This window comes from Sturnira hondurensis, unplaced genomic scaffold (assembly GCF_014824575.4).
Source record: "Sturnira hondurensis isolate 20B ecotype Veracruz unplaced genomic scaffold, ASM1482457v3 Scaffold0002638, whole genome shotgun sequence".
Taxonomy (NCBI): domain Eukaryota; kingdom Metazoa; phylum Chordata; class Mammalia; order Chiroptera; family Phyllostomidae; genus Sturnira; species Sturnira hondurensis.
Genome location: NW_028075269.1, coordinates 137534 through 155918, shown reverse-complemented (window position 1 = coordinate 155918; position 18385 = coordinate 137534). Strand labels below are relative to the sequence as shown.

General features: G+C 41.7%; 1 protein-coding gene across 1 annotated transcript in view; it reads right to left on the bottom strand.

The window, feature by feature from the left end:
• Nucleotides 1-12354: 12354 nt before the first annotated feature.
• The window catches only part of LOC118983082 (L-lactate dehydrogenase C chain), a 31029-nt gene continuing 24998 nt past the window's right edge, over nt 12355-18385 (bottom strand). The window contains exons 7-8 of the mRNA XM_037040354.1: nt 15100-15223; nt 12355-12589 (exon numbers count right to left, since the gene is read on the bottom strand). Coding sequence (XP_036896249.1) covers nt 12425-12589; nt 15100-15223 — 289 coding nt within the window. The 3' untranslated portion in view covers nt 12355-12424. The remainder of the gene's footprint in view (nt 12590-15099; nt 15224-18385) is intronic.

Sequence of the window (18385 nt, the reverse complement as noted above, 5' to 3'; positions counted from 1 at the left end):
TAGGATTCTCGTTCCAGTCAGGAAGGCAAGGATACCTACCGTTTTCATTTAACTTCACACTGGAGAGACCCTAAGTACCACTGCAGGACAGGAGCAAGACAAAGGTCTTCAGAGTAGGCAGAATTCCTTATTTGGAGGTGATACTTTTGTCCAGTAGGAAATGTTTTACAACCTACAAACTTTAAAAAACAAAAAGGAAAAAGAACACACTTATGTTTAAGGGTGTTAAACATATTCATTGTAGTAACCAGAAGGAAAAGAGAAAGGAGCAGAAAAATTATTTGAAGAAATAATGACCAAAACTTCCCAAATATGAAACACAGTAACCTACAGAGCCAAGAAGTTAAAGGAACTCCAAATAAGATAAAATCAAAGGTTTTCTCACTTATACACATCAAAAGCCAAAGAGAAAATACTGGAAACAGCAAGAGAAAACAAACATTGCATTCAAGGGAGCCAAAGTAAGCACACAGCTGACTTCTGAAGCAGTGGAGGTCAGAGACGGTAGATGACATTCAAAGTTTCGGGAAGGGAAGCCACCGACAACCATATGACAGTGAACCTGTATTGCGAACATGAAGGCAGTATAAGACATTCCCAAGTAAACCAAGACAGGAATCTACCGCTATATTCAGACCTGTCTTACAACACATTCTCTGAACAGTTTTGGATGAAAGGAAGTGGCATCATGTAGCAATTCAGACTGACACAAAGATAAAAAAAAGCACTGGTAATAGTGATTAAGTAGCAACTATAAAGTATGATTTACATGTACATACAATTTTATAGTATGTATTTTATAAGTTGTAAGTACTATAAATGTAATCTACACATATAAATGTATACACACACATGCACACTTATTTAAAGCACAGCTGCAGAAAACAGCATCTATAAAATGGAATTGTTGAGGCTACAGGATGTAGAGATACAAGGTGTTTGGTACTAACAACCTGGAGGAGAAAGGAGGGCAGGAAGCCAGCGTCGAGGAGAGAAGTGACGCCAGACTAACTCCAATCTAGACAAATGAAGAATACCAGAATTTAAAAACAAGGTTAACAAAAAAAACCCAAAACTTTATAAATGTATTTTTTCTCCTTTCTCCTCTTAGCTTCTACAAATGACAACCTGATAATATAACCCTAAGAATAACCATTTAAACACTCAAAAAACATACTTAAAATTAATAACAGAACTAAAATGGTATTCAGTACTTTAGAAAATACCCTTTAATGCAAAAATAGTAAGAGGAACCAAGGAACAAAAGAAGTAATAAGACCTAGAGAAGCAGCCAATGGCATGCACATATCCAAACCTATCAATAAAAACACAGAATAAATGATCCATTCAAAAGATTCTCAACCTGGATAAAAAGAAATCTAACTCTATTGCCCTGTACAAAGGGCACATTTTAGATTTAAGAGGTTGTAAACAGGTTGACACTAAAAGGATGGGCAATGGTGCACCACGCGAACAGCAACCACAGGGGAACCTGAGTAGCTCTAATGTCAGACAAAATCTTAACCAAGAAAAGTTACTAGAAACCAACAGGGATATTTTGTAAGCCATGTATTCATCAGGAGCAGACATGACAATTATATACCTAGGCCCTAAAACATATGAAGGGAAAACGGAAGGCAGAAGTAGGCAACTTAATAATAACTGAAAACCAACATCAGATCGCCATGGCTGGTGTGGCTCAGTTGTTTGAGCATCGGCCTGTAAACCGAAAGGTTGCCGGTTTGATTCCGTCCTGGTGAGGGCACACGCCTGGTTCCCAGGTTTGGTTCCAGTCGGGACGTATGCTAGAGGCAACTGATCCATGCTTCTCTCGTACACTGCTATTTCTCTCCCTCTCAGTCCCTCCCTTCCCCTCTCTCTAAAATCAGTAAGTAAAAATTTGAAAAAGATAAGCAACACCACACTCTTTGATTATGGATAGAACTACTACTCAGGTAATCAGCAAGGATATAGAAGACCCTGTCACTATCGACCAAGTAGAATTCAGTGACATCTTATAGAACGACCAAACATTACAGAAAATACATTATCAAGTACATATGGAATGCTTTTCTTACCTTTTTAAATCCTTATCCAAGGATATGTTTTTACTGATTTTAGAGAGAGAGAAAAATATTGATGTGAGGGAGAAATATTGATTGGCTGCCTTCGACCAGGGATTGAACCTGCAACAATTTTTGGCACATGGGACAGCGCTCCAACCCGCTGAGTGAGGGATGGAATGTTTCCCATATGCTAAGCAACAAAATAAATCTCAACAAATTTGAGCTGAAATCATAACAAAGTATAATCTCATAACCACAACAGAATGAAATTAGAAGTAACATAAGGAAATCTGAGAAGTTCACAAATACTTGAAAACTAGAACATTCCCCTAAGTTAGCAATTTGCCACTGGTATGCTGTAGTAGCCACATTGGTGTGCCACAAAAACTTTTAAAACTTGGATATCTGACTATTTTGTCAGGGGCTCTGACCTCTTTTCCCTTAGATTGTCCAATTAAAAAAAAGACAAGAGCCAACACAACAATAGCTGTCTGGTGTGAATGAATCAAAATTATACCTATTTTTTTGTTGGCTCAGCAAACAATATATGTTTGGTGCACTGCAGAATTTTAGTAATTACTTTAAGAGTGGAATGAGATGAGAAAGGTTGAACATCGCTGCCCTAAGTAACCAAGGGTCGCTCAGAAGCAGAGGCTCGGGCATGTTCAAGATCTGGCTCCAGCCTTATCCCACTCCAGTGGCTGGAGTGTAATGGACATTAGTACAGCCTTACAAAAGATGCTGAAGACTGCCTTCGATCCAGAAATATTTTATAAAATTATGGGACAAAATTTAAATAATGTAATATCAAAGTTAAAATGAATAAACTTAATCATGTACTCCGTTTTGGCCTACCTACAGAGAACAACTGTTCCAAATGATCCTAAAATACAGTAATTGGACTGACCATCCCAGCCTGGATTTCCAAGTTTCGAACTCAGTCAGCTACCTATTTGACATTTCCTCTTGAGTGTCTTTTCAGATGATCTCAAATTTAACATATCCCAAGTGGAAACCTTGATTTTTCTCCTCTAAAGCCAACACCCGCCTCATCCCTCCCAGGCTCCCACCCCCACATTGAAAGCATCCTAACCCAGGTCAATGGAACCACCATCCAATCAGTTGTTCAAGGAAAAAAATCTAGAAGTCATTTATTATTCCTCCCTGCCCCTCACTATACATAATCTATCCGTAGTCCTGCATATTTGTATCTCCAAAGTATATCTTAAATTTCTCTACTTTATGTTTCAGCAGTGAAAAGTCTAGTACAATTTTGGAGGGTCAGGCAGTAATCTATAGTATTACTTTCACTTCTGTACCCTTAGTAATCTGAAAAAGAGCTCAGATAGGATTTTAGAATGTAAACCTTGAAAGTCACATGATTAAACAAATGATCTTTTTATACACACCACTGTTTAAAAAAATCATTATAAGCAACCCCAGTGCCCATCAATAGGCAAGTGGATAAAAAAGCCATGGTACATATATACAGTGGAATGCTATTCAGCCATGAAAAAGAATAAAATCTTATTTTTTGCAACAGCATGGATGGACCTAGAGGATATTACACTAAGTGAAATCAGACAAAAAAGACAAACACCACATGATTTTACTTATATGTGGAATCTAAAGAACAAAATAAGCAAAATAGAAACAAATTCATACATACAGAAAACAGCCTGACAGACAACAGAAGGGAGGAGGTTTTCGGGGCCGGATCAAAAAGATGAAGGGATTAGGAAATAGGAACTGGTAGTTATGGGCAGTCACAGAGATTGGAACTACCACACAGGGAACGCAGTACCCTGTACTGTACCTTTTGTACTTGATGGAGTTACAGGTCAAATGTACCGAAGACTGGTAAATGAGAATGTTTACTTAGAGATGCGGTGTGAAAAGACCCTTGAACAGGGAGATCTTAGTTCATCCAGATGTTCAAATAATTATCTCCTGGGCACCCAGTACATAAAGTGCAGTAGTTAAGAGCTTCAGCTTTTGAGTCAAATGCAACCAGGTTCAAATCCTTCCTCCATCACTTTTATTTAATCTCAGTTTGCAGACACATCATCTGTAAAACAGTTGTGCTGAGGATTAAATAATATATAGAAAGTACTTGGCTCAGTGTCTGGCACAAAGTAGGCATGCAATTAATGATAATTGTCGTGATAACAATTGTTACTGCTGCTCCTAGGAACTTATCAGTGCGGTAAGAAACCTTGTAAACAAACACAGTGCGGCCTAATGAAATCTGAACATGTTATGCAAGTACAGAGTAGGGAGCAATCAGCTTTATGAAAACGGGGAAAGTCTTCATAAAGGGAAATAAAGACGTCCTTTCTTAGGTACTCATGCAGTCTTAGAATATTTATAGTATTTAATTATGACATTAACCTTTGCTAGAAACAATATTTGGCATTTTCATGAAAGGGCTGCCATGTTGAAGATCCATTTTCTTACCCATCAGTTTGCCTTCATCAGCACCCACAAAGGCAAGTTCATCACTCAAGCCCTAAAAGACCCAGTGGGGGGGGGGGGCTCTTGATTCGTTGGAGAATAAAAGAAAATTTTTATTAGAAGGCATAGTAAATATGCCAACATTACGTCATGACATAAAAGTCAGAAAAGAAGAAATACAAGTTAGCAAGAGGGCTGTTTCAGCTCCTAATTAGGAAAACAAAACCAGAGCAGTCTCTGAAGGTCGTGAACATCTCAGTTTAAGCGGAGGCTGCAAAGCGGCCAAGGGTAAGGCAGGGGTTCTGTTGGAGTCTCACCAGACTGTGAGCTCCTCAAAAACGGGCAACCTTACACGCCTCCACTCATCCGGGGATTAGCATCTGCCAGGCTGGCACACAGGAGTTCAATACACGTTTTCTGGAAAAATGGATTAAAAAATCAGGCCCCTTCCAACTGCAAAGTTTTATACCATGGTTCTATAATCAAGCAATGTTACCTGCAAAAACTAGTCAATACTATATATTTCTAGCAAGCTACTTTATCTGTAAGAAAAAAGGGAAAATAACATACTTGCATTTACAAAAGAAACGCTAGAGGATTCCACACAAGAAACTAGTTTACATGGTGGTCTGAGGCAGCTGTTGGCGGGAAGGGAGGACGGAACCTGGGTGACAGCGTGACTTCTCCATGGACGACTTTTTATGTCCTATTTTTAACCATGTGGATGTATCACCTTTTGAAAAATGTTTTCAATAACTACATATTCTTTTATCTTTATTATATATTATTAAATTTTTCACCAAAAATGGGTTTGTGCTAGTACTTAGAAATGAATATTCATCTATCTATAGTTTAAGTATATGCCCAACTTATATTGTTGGATCTTTTTACTTTATTCTAGTTAATGGAAATCCAAAGCCAAGTACTTTAAATTTTAAACTAGATTATAAATGATTAACCCAGAAGTCTAAACTGTATCACAAGGAAAAGGCCATTGCTTAATAAGATGGCAATGCTTTCTAGACACTCTGAGGAATTTACAGAGCCTGGAGTGGTATGGAACAGAATTTATGCAGTATTGGTAACATTAGCTTTGAAACATTGTTTTTAACATGGACTGTAACCCTGGTAAAAATGAGTGCAACCTAGCACCCAGATCTCGGTTTATAACACAATTCCTCAATAAAAAGAACCAGAGCTCCTTGGGGAAAAGGCTAATTTAAGATTGGAGCAGAAAATATACAAGATGAAGAAGCCGAAACATCTTATAGTGCCAGAAGCGAAGGAGGTGCCCAAAACAAAACCCTACATTAATGGGGTGTGTCAAAGAGACACAATAGCCAACTGAAAGAACTCCCAGTGGTTCAAGCTGAAACAATTTGAGACACAAAATAAATATGTATTGAATTTTAACCCAAAATATAAAATAAAATTCAGGAGTCCATACTGATATTAATAAATGACTGAATTAGCACTGGCCGGAGTGGCTCAGTTGATTAGAGTGTCATCCTGTAAACTGCCAAGTCACAGGTTCAGTATCTGGTCAGGGCATATACCTACGTTGTGGGTCGAGTCCCTGGTTGGGGCAAGTGCAGGAGGCAGCCGATCAGTGTTTCTCTGTCATGCCAATGTTTCCCTCTTTCTCCCTCCCTTCCCCTCTCTCCCCCTCCCTTCCCCTCTCTCTAAAATCAGTAAGCATGTCCTCGGGTGAGGAATGAATGAATGAATAAATGAATGAGAGAGAAACAAATCTCTCATGCAAAAGAATTCCAAATAATTTATGTAGCTACACCCCCCTCTAGGAGAGGGAGCATAACTCCCCACTCTAAGAGTGGGCTGCACATAGACACTTCCTTCCAAAGAGCATAATATGGAAAGGGGAGGGGGGAGAAAGAGTAGCTTCACAGTGGAGAAACCTAGCCCTGCCTCAGCCGGATGATGGAGGGCAACATCAGCCGTGATAGAACATGTTGACCACATACATACTCTGGGTATGATGTGATGAAAACAGCCCTCTAGCTTTCTGTCTTCCTCCCCAAAATCCACAACCCCAGTATAACCATGAGAAAAACACAAGAAAAAATTCTAATGGACGGGCATTCTGCAAAATACCCCACCAGTATTCCTCAAAACTGTCAAAGTCATCGTAAACAAGAAAAGCCTAACAACCTGCCACAATCTAGAGAAGCCTAAGGTGACGGGATGACTAAAGGTAATGTGGGGTCCTGGATGGGAACCTAGAACAGAAAAGGGACACTAAGTAAAGACTAAGGAAATACGAGTAAACTGTGGACTTCAACTAATGGTCACATATTAATATTGTTCATGAATTGTGACAAATATACCATACTAAGGTATGATGTTAATTATATGTATAAATAGAACTCTGTATTATCTTTTCAATTTTTCTGTAAATCCAAATGAAACTGTTCTTAAAAATTGTCTATTAAAAATGTTTCCTAATTCAATCTCTCTGGGCCCTCTTTTCTTATTTATAAAAATTATAATGGGTAGAACATCCATCCATTATATTTTCTACCCAGTATTTTTTCTCTTTTAACATGCATTTGGCTTTTAGCAATTCTTTTTTTAAAATTATTGTTGTTCAGCTAGAGTTGTCCCCATTTTTCCCGTTACTCTCCACTGCCCTACCCACCCCCTACCTCCCACATTCAATCCTCCCCACTATTGTCTTTTTAGTACTAAGTGTCTATTCTAGTAGGCACCATTCCAGACTTTGGCTACAACACTGAGTGAAATGATTTGTGGATATCACACTATAGTAATGGAAGTTTATGTATTATGGTATATAATTCAGTAACTTTCAAAGATATTACTGTTTCTTTAATAGGTTTGCACCATATATTTCTAATAAATTACTAAACAATTCCTATGGAGAATTCCTTCTTCATTAACAAGGAGCTTTTAAGATTTCATATTCTCCTTGAATAAAAACAGTTACAGAGTCAGGGCCAAGAGAGAGGGAGATTAGTGTAAGCCTCACCCAGGGGCTTTGCAGAGAGATTGTGCACTGTATTTTCCAAGATACATTCAATGTTGTAGTTTGCAACATCATAAAATTCAAGATATCAGAGCTTGGGGCTATTATCTTTAGGGACAGGGCTCTCAATCCCCCTCAGAAAAGCCCTTCAAAACAGAGATGATAAATATTATATGCACACTTGTTTATTCATACAACTTGAGATAGTCTTTTTTCTCCTCTATAAAATATATCTAATAATCACTTTGGGGGATTATATTAGATAATGTGTATAAAGCATAATGTTATCATTATTATTGATGTTGAAAACATCAATAATAACGTGCCGGTTTCCATGTATGAGTATTCATCAGCATTGAGGACACTGCTGATAAAAAGCATTCCAGTTTGCAGGACAAAAATGAGTCGTGAAGAATTCATATGATTACCAAGAGCAGCGGTTGACAAGAGCTGATGTGCCTTAAGGCTACCATGTCATCTAGGCATGAAACCCAGTGCCAATCCTTTGAATCCAATAAATCATGCCAAGATTAAAAGCTATCATTTGAAAAACTTTCTAGATATTCCACTGAAAAAGCAAAGCATAGCTCATAGTTTATTTTGATTTACTAAACCAGTATGGGTTCAGAGGAAGGTAATATGCTTAGAAAGGATTCAGAATCTTTTTACCTCTGTGTCTAGTCATTGAACTGGAAGCTAATTTTATCAACTACATCAATACTAAGAACTACTAAATACTAAAATCAGCCTAACATGAATAAGGAATGAAGGGAAATAAAGCTATAGACTAAGGAATGGGAGAGATATTTTTATACGAAAAAGACTACTGCATTTGGTACTAATAGGACGACACAACTGAGGGATTGTACACTTTTTTTTCCTGCCACCTATTTCTCCAGTTTTATAAATTACTACTTGTTTCTCAGTCAAGCAAATGAGTGAAGGTCAATGTCAACAGGCTTTCACACAGATGTTTTTAACACATATGATACCATCATAAGTACTAGAAAAAGAAGCCCACTCTGGGTGGAACAATTACAAAAGGCACCGTTTCCTTTGGGTTAAGCCAGATAGGCCTCCCACTCAACCCTTGAACTGGCCACAACCTGCACAACCACGCGGTGGCCTTGTCTCTAACCAGGAAACCTTGGTTAACCCTATGGCACAAAGCGCACAACTTACTTTTAATAAGATGCTGATTGCACAGGCCATACCAACCGATCCAGTGCCTGTAATGGAGATCTTATTGTGATGAATGGCCTCCTCTGAAGTGAAATTCATAATAAGTTTACGCTTGACGGTTGCCATCTTGGAAACCTAAGTGAGAAAAAACTACAAAGCCACTTCTAGATTAGGAACTGGTCTGCATCCTGGGCGCCAGTGAGGAAGGTGCTTCAGACACAACGGGGAAAGATAAAGATGACTGTCATAGCCGGGTAGCTTCTGGCCAGGAGCCCAGCAGCCCAGCAGCAAGGAGGCAAACCGAGGAGGAGGAAGACTGAGGGAAGGAAAAGGGGCTACTCCACCGATGATGAGCCTACAGCCAGGATGGATGGCCCTTCCTCCCCTCCCAGCCTGGTTCTCCCCCTTCCCCAGCTGTCAGCTCCAGAACCGAGCCTGGAGTCACAGGCCCAGGCCCAAACACGGACAGGCGAGAGGTACCTCCACCCCATTCACATGGGAGGGATAAAGGACAGTGTCCCTTGAGTGGGGTGCGTGCCAACCGCAAGGGACCCAGAGCCATCCCGGGCAAAAGAAATAAGCTCCCGCCGTGTCCACTCTTTGGCTGGTCCGAAGAACTCCCGCTGCCCAGCTCATGGCCACACAGCCGCTCACTTGAGGCAGAGGCAGAGAACGAAGGGAAGCTACTTGAGGTCCGAGGAGGAAAACCGTTGATTACGATGGATGCACAAGCCGCGCCCAGCTCGTGGGGCCTCGTGAGGGACGCGCACACCTGGTGCAGTCGCCAGGCCGGAGCCTGGGGGCTCTGAGGCACTGCGCCTGCGCGTGCTGCGTGTCACCTGTGCGCGGTTGGCCGGTTGAGGTTGTCTGTAGCTGGTGGTGTTCGAAAAGGCTCCTGGGGTTCTAGTCGCAGGAGGTGCGGCAGGCACACTGAATTAGGGGGGCTCAGCTATGAAAAGGAGTGCTGCTTCCTAGACCCCGTCCACCGATGAGCCCCAGGGAGGCAATTCCAAACCAAACCACGTCGGGATGTATCCAGTATGGGCTTTTAACGCCTAATTGGGAATCCTTCACTAATTTTGTAGAGAGATCTCGGGGCTACGATTTCCCACCAACAAATGTGAAAAAGTAAAAAATTTTAAATCTTCTATGCAATGGGGATTTTTAAATGAGATATGAAATCCCAAGAACTCGATCATTACAATGCTGATAACCATTTCTATGAATGGAAGGGAAAAATCAATTCATTATCGAAGTGTAGAATCCAAAGTTCCCCTCTCATCCCGAAGTCTGAAATAAACCAAGACACGCCCCTCTCTTCTCCTGCCACGTTCTCCCTAGTTAACTGTTTTCTAACTAATCTGTGAATTGTGATACACAATACACATCTGACAAGTCATTTTCTAAAATGTAGGACAGTGTTTCTCACCCTTTTAAAAATTAATTCTCCCTCCAGAGCATTTTTTAGACATTTTCCCCTAGTCATTTGATCCCCCCTCATTGTGAAATTAAATATTAAGATTTTTGTCAGGTAGGGTTCAGCTTCAGAAGGTGAAACCTTTGTAATATCTAAGATTTTCACACACACACACAATTTTCATCCTCTTAGGGGTCATACTGCCACTAGGAGAATACATGATGTAGGGCAGTTGTACTTTCTAGAATATTCATTGTAGAAACTGTAATTTACAGCTTTTCAATCTGTCAGAATTTCCTAAAATGAATGTTAATTTGGTACACAGAGAGAAGCTTGTTCTAAAAGTGTTTTTAAGATTTTATTTATTTTTAGACAGGGGAAGGGGGGAAGAGAGGAAGTGAAACATCAATGTGTGGATGCATTCCTGCGTCCCTTTCTGGGGACCTGACTCACAACCCAAGGCATGTGCCCTGACTGGGAACTGAATCAAGGACTCTTTGGTTCCCAGGCCAGCACTCAATTCACTGAGCCATACCAGCCAGGGCAGAGTTTACTTTTATTATTTTTTGTTTTTTTTTAACATGATCTTTTTAAAAGATTTTATTTATTTTTAGAAAGAGGGTGAGGAAGGAAGAAAGAGAGAGAGAGAAACATCAATATGTGGTTGGTTGCTTCTCGTGAGCCCCCTACTGGGGACCTGGCCTGCAACTCAAGCATGTGCCCTGACTGGGAATCAAACCGAGGACCCTTTGGTTCACAGGCCAGCACTCAATCCAGCCAGGGTGATTTTATTTATTTTTAGAGAGAAGGAAAGGGAGGGAGGGAGAAAGGAGAAAAAACACTGATGTGCTAGAGAAACATCAGTTGGTTGCCTCTCGAACACCCCCAGCTGGGGACCTGGCTTGCAACCCAGGCATGTGCCCTGACTGGGAAAGAAACCATGGAGCTGGGGACCCCTTGGTTTGTGGGGCAATGCCCAACCCACTCAGCCACACCAGTCAGGGCAAGAGCAGCTTTTTTAAAAGCCAAAATCCACAGAAGATTCCCTTTTCCCATATTTTGTGCATTGAAGGGAAGTATTTTTTTAAGAAAGGAAAAGGAACAAAACAGGGAACTAGTCATGTTCAGCTGATGACTAGAAGGAAGGCTATTATGATAGCGAGAGTAACAGTATGAACTGTGACTCCACCAGATGGTGCGCCTGCACTGCTGCCGCAGGCCCCCGGGGACCGCATACCTGCCTTTCAATTCTTCCCACTAGTCTAGTCTGATTTGTAAATTACCTTGGTCCTGGTTTCTTAGCTTTTGTTCCATTGGTATTTCCTATAGCTGACTTATTTTTTGTGTGTAATCAGGAAATATATACATTATATACGTATATATATGTATATATAAATCAAAAGATTCACATTCACTCCTACCTTGGACACAAAGAGAGCTACCAATTGACTATTGTCAAGCACTCATTAATAATCAATAAGACGAGATACCTGAAATACTCACTGAGACACTTGAGGGCAGAAATTGTCATATGGGCCTTATAACCACAACACAGAAAGAACAGTAGTCGTCTGCTGAATGAACTGGAAAGAATGTAATCCAGGCACATGAATTGAAAGTTGAAAACCAGTGGTTCCAGGTTTCACATTAGTTTGAGTTAATCACACAAACCAGGACAAGTTTCCTTCTATTTATTCTCCACAATGCACTATTTTCACTTTTATCTGATGGTCCTAGCTCCTTGTGTAGTATTTCAACTGACGCCAAATCAACAATTTAAATTTATATGAATTGGTATGATACTTGCAGGGTTGAAGATATTTAAATTTTTTACACCAAAGAAAGTTATAGTCCTATATTTCTTCTGCTACACATGATCTTAAAAACCAGTACTTAGCAAAGATGATACACAGTCACAGGAAGCTAATGGAGCAATATAAGGTGAAAAGGTGGGTTCACTAAGGGAAGAAAGCACAAGATGAAATTTCAGGACTAGAAAAAGTGGTGGTTGTTTTGTGAGAAAAGTCCTAAGTTCTATCTTATAATGGATTGTTATATTATTCTACTAACCTGAAGAAAACTCTTCCTTTTGTACGGGTTGGGTATCATTAGAATAGAGCTATGAGAGATTCATAAAAGAGGAGAAATCTCTTTAATATTTCCTTTACTAGCCTTGAGAGACTGGAAGTATGCTATAGGTCTTCAATGGTTTCTTTTGTTTTTTCTGGATTACAATACTTTCAAAATGTAAAATACACAGTTTGTGATTTTCTTCTCTGTAAAACAGTGGAACATTAAAGGGCTTCAAAATACCAGGTCCTTTTGGACATTCCAAAGTGTGTTCGCACTCTTCTTAAAAAGGGCCTCCTCCTCGGAATTCATGTTAACTTTCACAATATCGGAGATACCATTTTGCCCCAAGATGCAGGGGATACTGAGAAAAATTTCTTCTTTTATTCCATAAAAGCCCTAAAAAGCAAAATTAGATTATTGTTCAGTAACCTGATATGGAAAAGCAGCTAGGCAAGAGAGCTTCAGAGTAAGAGTAAACTGAAGAGTCCACGAAGCACAACAAAATCCCTCAGAGGGGGCTAAGTGACTGTCAACACCCCCAAGAGCACCATGTTCTATGACCATTGGAACTTGTGTTCAGTAACAGAGAAAACATGCCAGAGGCCTCAAAGTGACCAAGGAAGGCACTGTCTACTTTACCTCTTGCTGGGTCATCCTTCCGTCTAAGGGAAAGGATGCCATGCAGTCATTCATGATGTCATTTTAGCTGATAAAGACCTGTCAGATCAAGCAGTCTGTATTTGATACCAACTATATCAAGAGAACAGTGAATTCAGAAGCAGCAAGTGGCTGAGAAGGCTCTATATAAATCGACTTTTATATGAGGGGGTACCACTGAGTTTAGACAATGGGCTCACAGGTGGCTTTGCAAGTCTCCAGAGGAGAAGCCTCCACTGGAACCCTATGGGTGTGGGTGCTCTCTCAGAGGCCCCACCAGTTGCCAGTGGAAATGTATCCCTGTCCTTCTGGCTACCTCTAGCCACTGCCCCCTCCTTACTTCTATCCTGAACCTTCCATGATGTATAGGACCCATGAAATAGGTGCAGTCACTGCCCTATCCTGGGCTTACTGAATCTCTGGTCAAAAGCTTTAATGTTCTCAAGAATTAAATAATTTAAAAAATGGGGAAAAAAGCTTTAATGTTCCCTCCATGCCTGCACCTGAAACCAAGGCTACAGAAGCAGCTGCCAGAGACAGTCTATTAAAACTTGCACAACCCTCACAATGCCTGTATACCCATAGATAAGCCTCTGTCCTCTTCCTACTGGTCCTAGAAGATGAGACAACCCAGTAGATCCCTCATTTCTCCCTGCCTCTCTCCACTCATTGTTCTTCCCTAACCTACCCTTTGGGACTGGGTATAGGGTTGAAGGAGGCAAGGTCTAGTTCTTCCTCCAGGCCTAATTATAAACAGCAGGCACTGGCATTCAGGGAAGGGAGAAGCCCCCTGACTCTAGAGTGGTGCCACCCAGCTTCCCACAATAGCTCAGAGCCCACAGGCACTTCTCAGCCAAGCTTCCCTCCCTCTCACCATCTCTGGGGCTCTCCTCAGGAGCTCAGGATACACCCCTTAGTCCTGTTTTGCTTTAGATACCGACAGAGGGACTCTCCAGCCACCCCCTCCACTGAAGTCAGCTCCCTCATTTTGGCAGCCACTGTATAGTCAACCTCTGGACTCTATCAGACCAACCACATGTTTCCTCTGAGGACCCCCTGCCAGGCTGTACTCACATTCACTCCACTCTGGTGGGGGCCTAGCTGTGGAGGGCACTGCCCCACCAGACTGTCAGCCCACATCCCATTCCCAGCCAGGCACCAGCTCCAGTTAAATTCACCTTCCCCTCCTTTCCCTTTTCTTGGTCATTCTGTTCCCACCTGTGTGTAACTTTTGAAGTTTTAACATGAGCTTCCAGGATGATATCAGGAAGGTCACTGTGGCTGGGGAAGGAAGCCCTCTGCAACACTGCCTGTGTTCTGGGAATTTGTTTCCTTCCACTTTCTCTGTCACTCTTCCTTCTAGAAGGGGATTCTCCAACTAGAACTGGACAATTTATGTCCATCCAATACACTATTTGGGGGTCTGCTGGGTGGGCTAAAAACAAGGGCCCTGACCCCTGGGGCCCGGCCTGGCCCTGTATGCTGACCATGACCTGCTGCCGGGCGCTCCTGTCCTCTTCCTTTCAGTGCCCTGACCCTGCTTGCTTTCCCCTTCACCATGCGCCCCCTTTGCTCCCTTTGTGCTCTGCATTTCAACAACTGACCTTTTTTTCAGACCCTCAAGTGTTCTCTACCTATATCCACCTCAGACCCTCTTGTACATGTGTTTCCTCTTGCTTGGAATATTAGTCCAGCTTTCCAAACTAACCACCACTTGCCCTGGCTGGTGTGTCTCAGTGGATTGAGTGCAGGCCTGGGAATCAAAAGGTCACCAGTTCAATTCCCGGTCAGGACACATGCCTGGGGTTATGGGCCAGGACCCTAGTTGGGGCTTCGCGAGAGGCAACCAGTCAATGTGTCTCTTGCAAATCCATGTTTCATTCCCTCCTTTTCTCCATCCCTTCCACTCTCTTTAAAACTAGATAAGTAAAATCTTTAAAAAATTACTACTCATTACTTGGATTAGGTCATATTTTACTTCCTCAGGAAGACTTCTCCAAACACCACGAATGCCTCCTTCCCAAAGCACTTAAATTCTCTTCTTATATACTCTTAGCAGTTTTTAGTTTTTTCATCATAGCACTTAGCATATTTTGTTGTTTTCTTTGTCATTGTATTTTTCATTAACTTATATGGTGTCAAGGTCTGTCTTTTTATTCAAAATTATATACTCAACATCCTGTATAATCCCCAGAACATAATAAGGACTCAGCAAATATTCAAGATAACAAAGATCAATTTAAGCCTACCTTAACCATAGTGGTAACTGGATGTACTCTCCTAAGATTTTTCACAATTGATCCTACCAGATCAGTCACAGATAGGCCAATAGCCCAAGAGGTATACCCCTTCAGCTTGAGAATCTCATAGGCACTACAGATGCAGAAAGTAAGAGAAACAAATTAATGAGGAGTCAATTTAGAAAATATATTTCAAGCATCCATTTTGAAGCAATCTACATGTCAAGGCCACTCTGTTAACATTTTCTCAAAAAGTTCCTCTAGAAATTATTTATAAATAAGCTATATAGGTTTCTTTTTTAATTCTATTTTCTTAATTAGGCTATTACATTTGCCCTGATCTTTTCTCCTTTGTCCCTCTCCACCCAGCAACCCCCACTACTTCAGACAATCCCTACACCATTGTTCATGTCCATAAGTCATGCATATAAGTTCTTTGGCTACTCCATTTCCTATGCTGTACTTTACATCCCCATGGCTATTCTGTGACTACCTATTGGTACTTCTAAATTCCCCCACCTCTTCACCCATTTCCCCCACACCCCTACCATCTGACAACTATCAAAACGCTCTCTATATCCATGACTCTGTCTCTGTTCTTCTTGTTTCCTTAGTTTTTTAGATTTAATTGTTGAAAAATTTGTATTGTTTGCCATTTTATTGTTCATAGTTTTGATCTTCTTTTTCTTACATAAGCCCCTTTAACATTTCATATAATAATGGTTTGGTGATGATGAATTCCTTTAGTTGCTTTTTGTCTTTGAAGCTCTTTATTTGCCCTTCAATTCTAAATGATAGCTTTGCTGAGTAAAGCAGTCTTGCTGTAGGTCCCTGCTTTTCATGCCTTTGAATATTTCTTGCCAATCCCCTCTAGCCTGCAAAGTTTCTTTTGAGAAATCAGCTGTCTTATGTGAACTCCTCTGTAGGTGACTAACTGCTTTTCTCTTGCTGCTTTTAAGAATCTCTCTTTACCTTTAACCTTTGGCATTTTACTTATGATACGTCTTGGAGTGGGCCTCTTTGCATCCATCTTATTTGGGACACTCTGTGGTTCCTGGACTTGCATGTGTATTTCCTTCACCAAAGTAGGGAACTTTTCTTTCATTATTTTTTCAAATGGATTTCCAATTTCTTGTTCTTTCTCCTCTCCTTCTGGCACCTCTATGGTGTGAGTGTTGGCCTTCTTGAAGTTGTCCCAAAGGCTGCTTATATTATCCTCACTTTTTGGATTCTTCTGTCTTCTTGTTGCTTTGACTAGTTTGTTTTTTGGTTTGTTTGTTTGTTTGCTTGTTTTGTTTTTGCTGGGTTTTGTTTTTTGGGGGGGTTTTGTTTGTTTGTTTTGCCTCCTTCTGTTCCAAATAATTGATTTGATTCTTGGCTTCATCCACTCTACTGTTAATTCCCTGTAAGTTTTTCTTTATTTATAACTAGTGTACCCTTCATTTCTGACTGGATCTGTTTTATGCTATTGAAGTCTTCACTAAGTTCCTTGAGCATCCTTATAACAAATGTTTTGAGTTCTGCATCTGACAGATTGTAATCTCCATTTCTTTTAGCTCTTTTTCTGGAGTTTTGATCTGTTCTTTCATTTGGGCCATGTCTCTTTGATTCTTCATTTTGGTAGCCTCCCTGTGTTTGTTTGTATGTATAAGGTAGAGCTGCTCTGACTTCCTGTCTTAGCAGTGTGGCCTAATGTAGTAGATGTCCTATAGGGTCCAGTGGCACAGCCTCCCCTATCACTCAAGCTGGGTACTTGTGTTGTACCCTTTATTTGGGCTGAGTACACCCTCCTCTTGTAGTTGAGACTTGATTGCTGTTGACAGGTTAATGGGAGGGATTTACCAGGCTAGTCAGTTGCAAGGACTGGATATGACCACTTACCACTAACCTCTGCCCTCTGCAGAGGATCAGCTGTGCAGGGTCAGGGTGGTGGTGCTCCGACATGGTCTGTACTTGTCCGCTGGCTGTGCTGGCCCTGGGGTTCCCAAGTGGTACAGGCCAAAGTCATCCCTCACCTATGTTCTTTCCAGGGCCACCCTGCCTGAGCCATAAAGCAATATGAGATGGCTGCTGTTTGTGCTGAGCCTAAGAAATTCCCAGGCAAAGCCAAGCTGTGACTCTAGGCTGACTTCTGCTAGTGCTGGGTCTGGGGCTCACTGAGGCCAGTTGTTGATTGTTTGAGAGGATTTAGGAAGTTGTAAGGCATGAGCCAAGACCAGCAATTCATATAAAAAAGCAGCTTAGGGACTTCCGCCAAGATGGAGGCATAGGTGGAAACACTGTGCCTTCTCCCACAACCAAGTTTGGCTACAACAAAAGTTTTGGTGAACTACCCACACATCCAGAGGCCAGAAAACCGAATTATACGGAAGTCCGACAGCTATGAACCGTTCAACGAAGACGGTAAGAGGCAGAACCAGCAGCAGAGCTGGGTCAGGCAGGGCAGATCTAGGAGCGCAGGCAGCCCAGAACTAGTCAGCGTGCGGAACAGACTGACCAAGGTCGCACATTCGCGCACAGTGAGACAGACCACACAGGCCCCAGGGGGCAAACCCAGTGGTGGAGGGCTGACAGCGGTGGCACACTCGCATGCCGAGGAGCGGGGCGCGTGGCCCTGGTGACGGTGGTGGCTGCAGTGCTGGTGGGGGTCGCGGAGGCAGCGGCAGCGGGCGGCGGCGGCGAGCACTGGAGAGAAGCCATTGTCCCTCTTTGACCCCGCCCCCACATACGACGTCACAACCCAGCGACTTAGTTGCCCTGCTCTGGTGAAAACCTAGGGCTCCGTTCCTGCTACTTAACAGGCACAAATAGCCCAAAGGATGGCTCAAGAAGAACTCAAAGTCCCAGAGCCAATAACTCTAAGCGACCAACAGATTGCCAGGCTCTCAGAAGCCCAATTTAAAACACTATTTATTAGGATGCTCACAGAATTGGTAGAGTACAGTCACAAATTAGAGAAACATATGAAGGCTAAACTAATTGAAATGAAGGGAGATGTCCAGGAAACCAATAGTGATGGAAAGGAAACTGGGACTCAAATCAATGGAATGGACCAGAAGGAAGAACGAAACAAACGACCGGAAAGGAATGAAGAAATGAGAATTCAAAAAAATGAGGAGAGGCTTAGGAACCTCCAGGACATCTTTAAACGTTCCAACATCCGGATTATAGGGGTACCAGAAGGGGGAAGGAAACAGCCACGAGTGGAAAATGTATTTGAACAAATAATAAAAGAGAACTTCCCCAGTCTGGCAAAGGAAATAGACTTCCAGGAAATCCAGGAAGCTCAGAGAGT